The sequence below is a fragment of the Scomber japonicus genome, chromosome 12 (assembly GCF_027409825.1).
Source record: "Scomber japonicus isolate fScoJap1 chromosome 12, fScoJap1.pri, whole genome shotgun sequence".
Lineage (NCBI taxonomy): Eukaryota > Metazoa > Chordata > Actinopteri > Scombriformes > Scombridae > Scomber > Scomber japonicus.
In genome coordinates this window covers 11,607,780-11,622,317 of record NC_070589.1, presented here as the reverse complement: position 1 = coordinate 11,622,317, position 14,538 = coordinate 11,607,780, and the positions used below count along the sequence as shown (strand labels likewise).

The window sequence follows — 14,538 nt, the reverse complement described above, 5'->3', positions numbered from 1 at the left end:
CCATCATCATGCTGAGTCTGATTCAGCACTTCAACACCTACACAGACAACCAAGAATAGATTCAGGACTCATACTGAGACTGGAGAGAGGAGGAAAAACAACTGCTGCCTGAGACCACCCTGTCCCATCTCATCTCATGCCATCATCTGCTGCCAGTGTGCTGGGTAGAATCTGAATTTTGGGGAGTATAGCTGACTGAAATAGCAATCATTATCATTGACACCCCCCCCTCCCCCTCCCTCCACCCCCCATTGCCCTACTCTCTTTGCTTCCAAAGCAAAAAAAGCCATATGCTCCATGGGGTTAAACTGCACCTGCTGCTAGTTCCACCTCCACACACGCACACATGCACATACATACCTAAAAACATTCATTTTTAATATTTGATCTTATATAGGAGCAGTTTTCACACACTCGCACGCACACACACACACACAGCCATGGCAAGAGGTCACAGTTATTATAGGTTTTATAATTATGCATGGATTACATTTTGCTTCACTCAATATTTCATGTTTTTCTTCCATTACCGCTGCTGTCCATAGCTTCCACTCTCGCTCCTGCTCACTCCAAAGCATGAGATCACTCCACAACGCGCTCCCCCCACCCCCACCCACGCCGCGCCGTTAAGTGCCCCCCTCCTCATTTGAATTCAGTTACGGAAAGCAAGAGGATGGCAAGCATGTAGTGGAACAGCTGACCGTGATCACCAGGAGCAGCGCAACACGAGGACGCATTGTGAGGTTTTACAATGTGTGAATAGCTGTGTTGTGATAGAAGGAACCAGATGATTCAGTGAAATCTAAAACAACACGAAGGTTTCTGGCTGTCAAATTCAGCACAGTGGCTGCGCGCCGGATCCAGCAGACAGGATGAACTGAGACATTACGCGCAAGAGGCTGCCGCGGGCAAGCGTCAGTTTTGACCTTTGTGGGAAATAATAATAATCATTCTGGGACAAACAACTCGCTGAGCATGTATCAATGAAGAATGTGACTGCGTATAACTGTCTCCAAACGGGGTTGATGAAGCCCTTGGCGGTGTCATGCGTCTTGCCCCGCAGCCAAGTGCGCAACCCTTGCGGCTGATAGTTCTGCTCATCTTCACCACGGGGGTGACCACATCCCCGGTGCTTTCCTCGGGCTGCCCGGACAGGTGTGTGTGTGATGACCAGCTGGTAGTTCAATGCGCTGGGCAGCACCTGACCACCTTCCCGGTCAACTTGCCGCTGGCCACACGGCAGCTCATCATCTCCAACAACCGTATCGTGGAGCTGCCGCCGCTCGCGCTCAACTACCTTTCAGATCTGGTTTATCTGGATTGCAGCAACAATTCACTGACGGAGATATCCGAGTCCACGTTTGGGAATCTACGCAAGCTGGCCTACCTGGACCTCTCCTTCAACACCTTGGCCCGGATAGAGGACCGGACATTCGGCCCCTTGGCGAGCTTGGTGATGCTGAGGATGACAGACAATCCGAGGCTCTCGGAGATTCACCCGGACGCCTTTGCAGAAAACGCGGCCCTTCAGGTGTTGGATGTGAGCCGCAACAACTTGACAGTCCTCAATATCACCTCCCTGATTGCGCTTCCCGCTCTGCGCTCCGTCGGGCTCAGCGGGAACCCCTGGAGCTGCGAGTGCGACAACGAGGACCTCTGCCTATGGGTGCACCTGGAGGGCTTCAAATTTCAAGGTTTAATCAGTTTTCTATACTACTTTATTTAAATGTCATACAAGGTAACAACCGCAACGTGACCAATCACTGTTGCTATATATCAAGTGGGCCATTCAGATAAGAACTGTGTGCTCTATGTATGAATGATTAGATTATGCATGGTTATGTAAACTGTTGGCCTTTTGTTGGTGGCTGTCTTCATGAAAGGCAAATAAACTGCCTGTATATGATGGGAAGCTGGGAACACTGTCATGTCTAATACCGCAGAGCAAACAGTAACTGGCCACTGCTAAATATTCAAGATTGCATTACTAGGCCTAACATTTGTTTATCTCATAGTTTAAAAAAACTAAACAATAATTCTGTATCACTTCCTATTAAATCATCCTTTATAAAGTTTATAAGCAGTAAGTAATGGCTTTATTAATGAATAGTAAATCATGTATTAACGCTCTATAAAATAGTTATAAGCCATTAATAAGTAGTTAAACATTTTGAGTAGTAGTAGTTTGTTGAGTTATTAATAGTCATAAATAATTAATAAAGAGTAAGTTATATGTTTTTATTAATGTTGAAAAATAATGTATAAAAATGATTTTTTCCTGTAATCAAAGTTCCTAGTAAATGTTTGCAGAAGGTCAAAGGTCAAACTGTTCACTGGACAGTTTTCCCGCTGAGTTTAAGGGCTAAAACGTCAAAGCTGGAGCATACTGGAGGAGGATAACACCAGTCACAACCCAGGCAACCCAAAGGTGCTTCTAATTAAGAGCTTCTAAGTGATTTATAATGCATTAGGAAAAAAAATATTTATGTATGCATATTTATTAGCAAAGCTATTAGCTACAACTACTGAATTCTTTATAAAGGGTGTCTCATTAGAAAGCGGCACCATCCATCTGCTCATGAAGAATTTAAACAGGAGATGAAAAATGACACGCACGCTCATATGCAATCAAGAAGAGAAGAATTTTAAAAATGAGTGTTTTGTAACATAAATCAGTAAAAGGCCCACCTTACACCCCGTCTGTAAGGAAGGAATGACTCTGGAATTCCCTCACACCATGACACATCAAAAAAAACCCTCCCCATCACGTCTGCAGCTACACACACAACAGATAACATGACACCATCATCACCCACAGTTTCTTCACCGTTCCATACATCATGAAAAACATATTGCTTAATGTGTACCATGTAGAGTGTACACAAACAACAACTGTGCCATAGTGAAGTGTGCAAAGTTCACCTGTTTCTCAGCTTTCAGTGGAATGAGACGCAGGTGACGGCAGCGGAGCGTGACAGCATTCAGACTATCAAATAACAAAGAGGGTGAAAGAAGATCGGAGGCAGGGAGACATTTGATTTCTCTTCTGGCAACTGTGTTCATTTACTCAGCCCTGCACACTTTCTGCAATATGGAAGGAAAATAAGAGAGTATTTTATCTCTTCTATCTTTAATGGATCATAGCCGCAGCATCAGATATTGATATTGATCCCCTTCTTTGTTGTATTGCAGTGGAGCTGATAGATGCGTCTCATGTTACACAATCTTTCTTACTCTTTAATATGCCTGTGCTTTGGTGTGGATGTGCCAATATGCAAAAGGGCAGCTGCTATTTATAGTGAGGAAGAAGCCAGTCAAAATTCTAACACCACGGCTGTAAAACACAAACGCCACGCTTACTGAAAAGGCATCCCCTGCTTCTCTCTCCCACACTAACACACTCACACACACACACACAGTCCCCGTGCAGCTTAGTCCAAAATGAGTCCTTCAAGAGCTGTCCTATTTTCCTGCTGCTTATTGTCTTTTGTCTAACTTAATTTGGAATGGAGCCTCTTCCAGTGACAGCTGCCAGCAAGTGAGAATGTGGACACATGGGATTCACGTTCTCCACCGATGTTATACGTCTCTTTCAAGCAGACCTCTGAGCACTCGTCTCCTCAGACATGTGGCACAGACACAAATAAATGGTCACACGTGCACCAAGGCATACATACTGGCAATCACACACTCTTTATAAAGACACTTTTGGTGCTTGGGGGTTGTGGGTAAGGGGTGGGGGTAACACTTTGGAGATGTTTATTTGTTGGTTTCTGAGCTCTGTCTCCTGAAGCCTTGTTATCCCTCGCCTGGGTTTCACCTGGGTTTCACCTTTCATGCAACATGGCTCGCTTGTCTCCTCAGTTTAGGGAACGCATCAATAGCCAGCCAGAGAGAGAGACAGAATGAGAGAAATAAAGCTTCAGGAAGGAACCAACAGATTCTCCTCCGTCTTGCCTTGCTGGCTAGATTAGCACTCTCTCAACGGTTATATAAGGAGAGCGCCTAGAAATAGAGCAGAGTGTGGATGGGGGAAGGAGAGAGGGAAAGCCCTCCCCTTTGATGCCATCCCTTTAGGGTAGGGGGTGGGCTAGGGTGGGTGAAGCCAGAAGGGTTTCCTTCTAGCTTTCAGACACACACACACACACACACACACACACACACACACACACACACACACACACACACACACATACACAGACACGTGCAGACACACACTGGCAGACTCTGCGAGGACAGAGATAGAAGATGTGAAAGTTAAGCCTTGTGGAGTGGGTTTGTCTGCATGTATGTTAAAAGTATGTGTGTGTGTGTGTGTGTGTGTGTGTGTGTGTGTGTGTGAGATATAGTCTGACAGCAAATTGTGTGAACGGTGCACAGAGGCTGCCGTTGAAAGGATCAGAGTAGGCTTTGAATGCTCTGTGGTAGATAGAGCTTAGAGAAGCAGACTGTCCTCATGTTCCTCAGTTGCATGCTCACTTTCAGATATGTGGGGCACAGAAGAGCTTCTGTGAGGATAAGAATGGAGATTATGCAGGCAGAATGTATCAAATATTTCAGTCATCCTATATCAGGCAATTTGATTGAATCTAAGATAAGATACCTCTCCCCATGTCAAAAGTGATGACAGATGAGCGAGGGCTTATTAAACTTCAGAGATGGGTCGGGGAAAGGCGTGCGTAATTACAAAAAGTGTGTGTTTGTGTGTGTGCCTCTGCAGTCACTGCATGAATCAAGAATTTGAATTTGATACAACTCTACACCAGAACACCTTCAATTTTACATCAAACACTGACACATCCATAACAGCATTAGAATATTGATGAATTATGTAATAAGACACACTTGAGCGCTCGGTGACTGTTATTTAGTGACATTCCCCATTTTTCCCAAGACATCTGTCGAAGCAGCACGTGCAGATTTAACGTTCACCTACACGTGTGCCACATTATTCAGAGCAAAAACAAGAGGTTTATGGCAGCTGCTGTAGAAATAGGGTCTCCGCAGAAACTTCCAAGTCTTTTGATCTTTCCCAGTGGGATTTCCCCCAAGCACAAAAGCTTTGAAAAAAAACAGAAACCAATTAAAAAACTGTGGCCATACGGGATGGAAAAGACTCTGTTGTGTTGCACACAGTTTCTGCTCACTGTAAGAAAAGACTTGAAGCCTAGCCTCAGGATTATTTTCTGACAAATGCTTTTTTCGTCGCCTGCTGGGGAGCTCAATATCCATCATGTGGCGTTTTTAATACTGACTGATGTGCCTTTGAAATATATATACAGTATCTACTGTAGTTTTTTGAAAAAGAAGGAACTCAACATTTCTATTTGGATTTGGTGGATTTCAGCAAGGTCTTAGTCGTAGTCATACCCAATGCCTGATGATGAGAAACCTTATTATCAGTGGTTTCAGGCAGACACAAAGGCACAAGTCTTTCTCTAATCCTCCAGAGCAGAAAGGAGTTTGAATAATTCATCTACAATTTTTTTTGTAATTTAATGCTGCATCAACTCAACACTGTAGTACACAGGAAGCTCAAGCCATGTTAGTTTTCTGATAAAGAAAGCAACATTGTTATGCCAGTGCAGCTTTCTGCATTTTGGTCGTGTAGTTGTGTGAAGCTGAATATGTCATGGATATCTTCAGCTCAGTCTGCAGCCTTTACAAATGTTATGCAAAACGACACAGAGTAAAATGTTTGAATTATTTAAAAGGCTGCTGAGTTGAATTACATATGTATAATATTTCCCTTGGAAAGTAACTTGTACATTTTGTGACAGCCTTCACAACATCAAAGGAAACTTTAAATCATATGCTTATTACTGTATATGTGAAGCTGTAATTGGAACTCAATATATTTTAAAGGTGGTCCAGTTTCAGTTTGGGGTCTTATAAGTTTTGTTTGTGTTTTTGTCCTGGCGTTTCTTACTGCTTTGAGGTTTGTGTGACTAACTTAGAAAAAAAGATGTCCCATAGCTACTTACTCTCACTAATCAGAGTTAAGAAATATTTGAATTAAACTGTGATGACAGTTGTGTGTTTGGATTGCCTGCAGTGTCATTCAAGTGTAACTTTCCAAACTTTAACTTCTTAAAGTTTGTTGATTGATTGTTGCTTATTTAGACATTAACATTAATGAGAAAGATATTTGGATATATTTAAAAACAACCTTTAAACAGCTATAAGATTAACTATTATCTGGTTATTGATGCAAAAGCAATATATTATAGACAATTATTTCCATCACTGTCTCGAGTTGATGTCACGAACAAATGCAAACCCTGCACCTTCAGTCTGGAGCAAGATGACTCAATAGTATGAATGATGCCACTCCAGGTCAGCTGACGTCATAGGTTATAACACCACCAGCCTGGAGGTTTGACATATGACAGAAAAAATTGTACTTGTGTCTTTTTTCCTCTAAACTTCTCACATGGTTTTGATTTCAATAAGTGTTCAAATTATCCAGTATATCACCAAAAATCACTATCATAGAAAAAGTGCAAAAACTGAAAACAAATGTGTGTGTCCCCAGATAGCAACATTCTTTTGGCCCATATCCGGCCCACATACAGCATGGAATGATGGCACTTGGGCGGTCCGCTCATGTTTGCCAAAAGTGGGCCATAACCAGGCCATCACAATGCCAGATGATAACCAAAAACACACCAAATAAACCAATTCGGCCAAGACTGGCCCAAATATGTTTCAACAAAGGTGGGCCAAGTATGTTTCCTTATATGTGGGCCTCTTTAGGCTCACATCCGGATTAGTCATTGCCATACTTGCCATATTTCGGCCAAAGATGGGCCATATTCGTTTTGTGATATTTGGCCCAAATGTAGCATTTACTACATGGGCCAGTTTAGGTTCACGTCTGTTTTGTCCGGGCCAGAAGAATGCCTACAGTGCCGGATCATTGCCTCAAGTGGCCCACATTCGCATGCTATCTGGGTCAGAACTCCCATTAATCATCTCATGACCCCTCAGATTTACCTGCTGACCCAGTGGAGGGGCCAAACCCCTATGTTGGAGTCATTGGACTAAACTAGCTAATTGTATATAAAGTAGTTGAAACTAGCTCCACATCCAGCAGCTACAGCGTTGACATGCTGCTGACACACTGATGTTTCAGTATTAATAATCTAATGATATCATATATAATAGTATATTTGCCAATACTTATATTTACAACTACAACAAGCTGCTAATAATTATGTAGACTACTTTTACATAGGTGAGATTTTTTATGCAGGACTTTTACTTGTAATTTAGTGTTTTTACATTGCTGTATTGGTACTTTTACCTAAGTAAAAGATCTGAATACTTCTTCCACCATTACTCATCATACATTGTTATGTGTGTATGTGTGTGTGTGTCTGTGTGACAGATGAGGGTCAGACGGTGTGTGGCTCACCAGCTGACATGCAGGGCCGTCGTCTCGGTGAGGTGGGGATCCAGCTACGGACGTTATGCCACCAGACTCTGGGCTCCTGGGACTACCTTTTCTTTATCATCATCGGCTTTGTTATCTTTGCTGCCGGCACCGTGTCAGCCTGGGTCATGGGTGTCATCATGGTGCTCTACGAGCGTTACATCAAGAAGAAAGACGAGCAGCTGGAACCCGAGGATGAGGAGGAGACCACCGAGACAGGACGTCCCTCACGGGCCAGGAGTAACGGGAATTTAAAAAACTCACATACTGTTTAAAATATTAACTCCCCCACCTTGCCCTCCATGGATTCCCACAGTGCCTCCTGTCCACTTCCAGGACTGTCTGTGAAGTCTAATGTAACTCCAGTGAAATGGAGTCTGTTTAACAGGCTCAGCTGTGAAAGACTAACAGAGTGGATTCATCAGAGAGGAGGAATGTCATTCTCTATTCGCAGGCTTTCAGATGATGTGACACACTCTGGCTGCCATAGTGGAGGTCCTGTGCCCTTGACCCTTGACCCCTGTATTACTTTGCTTTCTGGTTTATTTATTTGTAATATTTGACTAGGAAGTGATCATCCAGGGTGAAAAAGAGGCTGCATCAACCAGCTGATTATCTCTGAAGCAGCTTGCTGGTCTGATCATAAGAGACAGTTTTGGCCGGTAATCAAAAATAATAGATAGGCCTATTCCAAGGACACATTTTTTTGTCGAAAAAGAATATTGATGCCACTGTCATATTAGCTTAGCATAGCATAAAGAAGGGGTTTATAGAGGTTATGTGTTACATTACATTGGCTCAGAGCAGGAATGTCCTGGAGCCTTTATTGATTACCTCGCAACCCCACGGTGATTAAAAGACCCGAAAGTCACAAGTCTATGTCAAGAAGCAGCACAGTAACTTGTTTGTTACCCCTCAGTTTTAAAGATTAAACAAACAAGATATAATAATTGTCAATTAGTGAGTTTTAGATTTAATTAAATTTTGTTACCTTTGGACAGAGCCAGGATAGCTGTTTTCACTCTGTTTTCAGTCCTTATGCTAAGCTAAGCTAAGTATCTCCTCACTCCTGCTTCACATTGAATGGAAAAATATAAGAGTGGTCAAACTTCCTGTAAGTAAATTACCCAAAATGCTGAACTATTCCTTTAACCAGCATCAAACTACTTCTGTGCGAGTGACAGCATATAAAGGAGCAGAAGTGCTAATCAAAGTGCAGCTAGGAACATCTTTACCCAATGCTGTAAGATGTTTCTTTTCAGAAGACATTGTACAACCAAAGAAAATCTGATTGACATAATTTGTTTTATGGCGTATATATATTTTCAGGATTATTACTAACTCTGTAAGAAATCCACTATAAAAAACTTTTTTTAAAGCCAAATTCTGATACAAAGTTGCTAGTGCTGTATAAAATGTGGCAGCTTTCATGATGATGTGAACGGGATCAACACATGCTACTAATTGGATTTGACAATCAGATTGGAGACCCTACTTAGCATTGTTTGCACACATACAATTCTCTAATGGACCTCCATGTTGGCACCAAGCACTGCAGGAGAATTATGATAAAGCTTCACAGCCTCTACATGAAAGTGAAAGTCTATTCATCATCAGTATGAAAGTAAAAGATAAAATGCATTCAAACAAAGCATCGGTGTAAATTTGTGTGTATGATGTAGCCGTATGTGTGACTGAGATTTTGAACATGTGAGTTTGTCAATCTGTGCACCGATGTGTTTTTGCTAGTTTACCTGCCCTCATCATCTACCAGCCCAGAAACAAACTGCTGTCAAGATATTTCTGTTGAAGATCCACAGTATTTGTGAGGTGGTGAGCCAACATGTGCCAACTGCTGAGGTCTGTTTTGGCAGCGGTCCCTGTTGGATGGCAAGTAAACAGGCAAATGTGATAATTGATTTCTACTCTATCCCATATTTGTCGGTTAACTGGTTTGAGTGCAGTGTCCTCTCTGTTTCTGCATGCACTGTTGATGCACCAAGAAGCCTTATGAGGTGTGTATATGTTTTGAGGGAAAATTGATAAATAAAGAAGGAAACAGAATTTACTGCAACATACGAAGGATCATACATGTAATAATTTGAGACTCAAAAAAATTTCTGTGCTCTATTTCTTAGTAAGTGAATGGCACATTGTATTTTACTCTTTGATTCGAGTGAATTTACGAGGAATTCACTTCAACTCTGGTGGGTATGTTCAATGGATATACAGTTGTAACCATTTAACGGCAATAAGACAGTTAATACTATCAGGAAAAAACAGGGAAGAGAATCATTTCAGCTGGAAATGTTAAATATCAACTTCTGTTTTATTTGATGTTTGAAATTCCTTATTGTGCAACGTTCAAGATCACAAATACACCACCTCCATATTTTTGCTTCTTGTTAGAAAGCTGCACTGCTCCACTGACCCTGACACTGACTGTTACAAACTTAGGAAGGAGCAGGAAGGAACAAAGTCCTTGTTGGATGAGGAAAATCAATAGGCTAAAACTGGCTGCTCTACTATGCTGTTCTTTGTGTCTATCTGTTAAATCAGTTGAATTATTTACTTGATTTAAGAACAAAATGTAACCTTTAAAGGACCCGAGAAGGAGAACATCCTGTTAAAATGATTGGAAACACACATTCACATGTGCTTGTGGTTGAAGTTTGTCCAAACTTATTGGGGTATATAATGAAGCAAAAGTATAATAATAGTATAGTATACAGCATAAATATGGTGGAGCGGCAGTGTGAAATGATACATTTCTTCTCTTTATTTGCCTGACCATTATAGACCTTTTCAAGGCAAACATGATGGCATGAGATGCACAGGGCTAGTTCACATACTTGGTGTCTTTATACTATTTTGGTACCCTAGTTTCAGCACCATTATATCATGCATAGTGTCTCACATGGCTTACCCAGACACTTAATGGAATGGAGTCATCATTAATGCTGTTAATTACACCTGCGCTTTTCCCACTATGACATGAAATGTCTATTGTTAAGTTTTTACTGTTGCTTTTAGTGAAAAGGGAAGTAATTATTTCTCCATTACACCACTAATAGAAGACACTCAGGAATGAATAGTGTGTGTGAATGTGTGCGTGTGCATTTGCTTGCTGTCTCTCTTCATATAAATGAGTGACTTGACTCATAGCAGTATGCGTAACTATGCATGTACTGGCCTAAACGTACTCACTGGCATGGCATACGTAACTGGATGCCAAGAGTCAATCCAAGATAGTGACCCATGTACTGTACCTGTAAATTGCCTACTAAGGTATGCTGAGATGCCTCCGAACTTTTCAACCACTGGTTGCTCTCATGGCTTTGGGTGTAATATTTGCATGGGGCCTTTCAGTATATACAAAATGCATTGCTTAATATGCATGTCTTTTGAGATCTGTGTACTAAACCCTCATCTATATATACATATGATTCATGCATATACCAGATAGTCTTGACAGTGAGGGCGTATTACATTCTGCTAAGCACACAGATAGGGCCATGTGATGCCATAGGCTAGCGTAAGGGTGTGGCCTGGAAATAGGATAGCCGGGTGCCCTAATTCATGTCAGCACAGTGACACAGATGGAATGACAAGGAATACCTTCGTCTCCCTTTCTTAATAAACACATGGAGTTACTGATGTTCTCATACAGGGCGAACAACTGGCTGTGAACACTCTGTCAGCATTAACAGTTTTTGCTCTACATGGACACCTGGAAGTACAGTGAAGCTGCTGAATATGCTGAATTTCAGTACTAAGTGGCTGAGCTGAACTTCAACATTGTGCACATTTTACGCCCCCCATGCACACTGTAGACTCATACCATTTTTAGGCAATGCTCTGTATGAGCACACAGGCAAGTGTGTCTGTTCTGCCTCCATAACAGACTCCAACACAAATCACCTCTGGGTAGAAAACACTGTACATTTTTAAAAGTACATGACATCACTGACACTAATAAGAACCATCAATAAATGTTAAAAATATGAAAATTAGGAATAGTTCAACATTTTGGAGAAAGAAAACACTGTTGTGAATTCACAATGTTATTTTTAAAACTTAAGAATGGACATTTGTTTGCATTTCTGTTTACCATAATTCACTAGCCAGACAGAGGTAGTGGTCAGGATAGAGCTTCAGGACAGAGATGCACTCAGCTGGCTACGGTCACATCAGTAGCACAGCTGTGACTGTGAGGCAGTGCACTGAAAGCTATCAGAGGCAAAAGCTCCTGTAGTCCTGTTTCCTGCCTGTGGTTGTTAACTCATGTTTTTGGATTTTTGTGTGCATCTACTGAGCTGAGGGCAAACTGGGCACTGTGAAACGCCCACAGATGGGAGATATGACATCAAGTAAGAGTGGCTCTAACCGACCGTAATAGCCCTCTGACACATCTACATACAAACAGACTCACTCACACACACACACACACACTCTCTCTCTCACACACACACACACACACACACACACACACACACACACACACACACACACACACACACACACAAAGCAGTAAGAAAACCGTTTAGTTACGGAGCAGTGGAGTGACTTCCAGTAAATGTAGAAATTAGGGAAATACTTCCAGTGAGTCATGCTTGGAAATTGGGTTCCTCTGTTTCAGTCATTTCAAGAAAATGTCATCATTAATCAATGCCACGTATGGATGACAGCACCAAATTACCACCAGCCAAATCCAAGCACCCATACTGCTGTGCTAAGCTGGATCATAAAGGAATTGCTGCAACTTATATTAAGTTAAAAATATTTCTTATGCAATCTTTTTTTCAATTGTAAACAGATAAACAGCGTATTAATGAGTGCTCCTGTTTTGCACTTTCTTTTGCTTTAATGATTCGTCACTCAGCTTCATATTTTGACCACGCTGAGGCCCAATAAGCACTACGCCTGACTCTTGATACAAGCCAAAAATGACTTTCCATAGTTTTCTCTAGTTTTGTTTCCCCAACTTTCTCTATAACTATCACAGAACATCATAAGTCACAATTTGCAGGTTGGGTTTTAGTTCAAATTAATGAAATTAATGTGTTTGATTTTATGTTGCATACTGTATGTTTTCTATTGGACTTGATATTGATGAGCTCTGCTGAGCCCCCCTCGAGGAAAGTGGCTATTGATTGATGGTGAAGAGTGAGCCCCTGCCTCCGCTTGGCAGAGAGGATGGTCCTACTGCTGTTACATATCTGCACACAGGCTCAGGGGCCTGCCAACTCTGTATCCTTCCCCAGCAATAAAAGGTCATTTGAGAGGAGATGGTGTGTCCTTTTGTGTGTCATAGTTCTGCCTGGAGAGTTGTTTTTTTGCTTTGTCTTGTTGTTCGACCTCTCTTCCTGCTCTTTGAATGTATTTTTTCTGCTATTTTGCTCTCTGGGTATTTAGGTAGTCTGTGTTTAATGAGCATCCACGTCAAAACCTGTGTTTGACCTTTTGGTCCTCACTGGGGCCATGTTAGCTCATGGACATACCTGCAAACACACACACATGGACTGGCACACATATGCATACAAAGTCATAGCGATACAGATGTGTTGTATTGTACATTAGTATGTGCTCAGTGCCCAGACCGATTCACAGTTATGTTAATCCAACTGAGCTGTCTGCACAAGTGAGATAACGAAACGCTTAGTTACACTAAGCTGCAACTCCAAAGCAGCACAATGCTATTTCAAACTGAGACAGGGAATCTGCAAATTGGTCGGTGGTATTTTTGCACTAACAATCACAGAGCATGAAAAGGTCTTTTAATTTCCTTTGACTCATTTTATTCCTCTTATGTCCGGCATGTCTCTCTTTATCCCTCCCTTGCTTTGTTTATCTTTTCTAAGGATATTTTTGGGCATAAGTCCTATTTTTGCACCTGTCAGTTTCCCTATAGGCATCTCTATTTCTGCCTTTTTGCTATTAGCCTTACCTTTTACTCTCCTCTTAAAGGAATACTTGAACATTTTGGGAAATAGGATTATATACTTCCCTGTTGAGAGTTAGATGGTAAGATTGATACCACTCTAGTCTGTGTGGTAAATATGAAGCTGCTGCCAGCAGCCACTTAGTTGAAAACAGGGGGAACAGGAGGAACAGATAGCATGGATCTATATTATGTATAGTATGAATCTGAAAAAATCTCACTACCAGTACCTCTTAAACTCACTGTTTAACATGTTATATTTTGTTTGTTTAATCTGTACACAAACCAAGGTGTTAAAATTACATTATATACACACATATTATTTATTGGTTGTTAAGTGATGGACCATTCCTTGGCTGGGTGCAGTGAGTTCCTGGAGTCTCCAGTCTAGCACATAATGTCTCAGGGAACTATGGAAAATTATAATCTGTGTTGTTTTATACAATAATGTAATGATAATGGTCCAAAAGTATGTGTCAATATTACACATATTAAATAATTATAGAATTTTGTGTCATCTAGCAGAACAGACTTGGCAGGTTACCAAAAAAAGGCACCTGCTCAGTCCAGTAAGAATTAATTGCCTGGCACATACACAAGAAATGTCTAGGTCACGGGGTATGTGGCCCAGTGAATATGCATAGTAGTGTGTCTCCTTCTCAGTCAATAGACTTTACATTGTGATGATTTTTTTTTTAATCTCTCTTTACAAATATAAATCCTCCATGTATAAAAATATTATAATAGAAAGAATCATAACTGGCCTTAATTGCAGTTCAAGTTGTCCTGTAAACAGCTTTACAGATGTCTCTTTTACCACAGTGGTCTATGCATTTTGAGCCGCATGGTAATTTTTTGCTGTAATACTGACCACTGGAAAAAATTGGCTGCAAGAGGGAGTGCCAGTGCCTTAGCTTTAATACATCTGTGACTGTTCTTTTAAGTTAGTCCACTACCGGTGTGTGTAAATACAGGTGTTGTTGTAAATCCTGGTGTTGCACGCACAACGGCTCCACTGCTGAAAAAAATCCTAGGGGAAACAATGTCCCATGGCCTTCTGAAACAGCCTTTCTGTTTGTCTCCATCTCATGTGTCACTTTATTATTGATGGGTTCTTTGAAACACAGTAATTTAAGATCTGTTTATGTAAAGCACGCCACTA

General features: G+C 41.4%; 1 protein-coding gene across 1 annotated transcript; it reads left to right on the top strand.

Annotated features, from left to right (window-relative positions):
• The first annotated feature begins 548 nt into the window (after positions 1-548).
• On the top strand, positions 549-7,969 carry LOC128368564 (leucine-rich repeat-containing protein 52-like). Its single transcript, XM_053329411.1, has 2 exons — positions 549-1,694; positions 7,391-7,969. The coding sequence occupies exons 1-2, from the start codon at positions 1,046-1,048 to the stop codon at positions 7,708-7,710; spliced, it is 969 nt and encodes a 322-aa protein (XP_053185386.1). The 5' UTR covers positions 549-1,045; the 3' UTR covers positions 7,711-7,969.
• Positions 7,970-14,538: the final 6,569 nt, after the last annotated feature.

Bases quoted from the DNA above. Each gene is read 5' to 3' on its own strand.
- LOC128368564 (XM_053329411.1), top strand. From the start codon at position 1,046: ATGCGTCTTGCCCCGCAGCCAAGTGCGCAACCCTTGCGGCTGATAGTT. The intron at 1,695-7,390 runs GTTTAATCAGTT...TCTGTGTGACAG, and splicing joins GGAGGGCTTCAAATTTCAAG to ATGAGGGTCAGACGGTGTGT.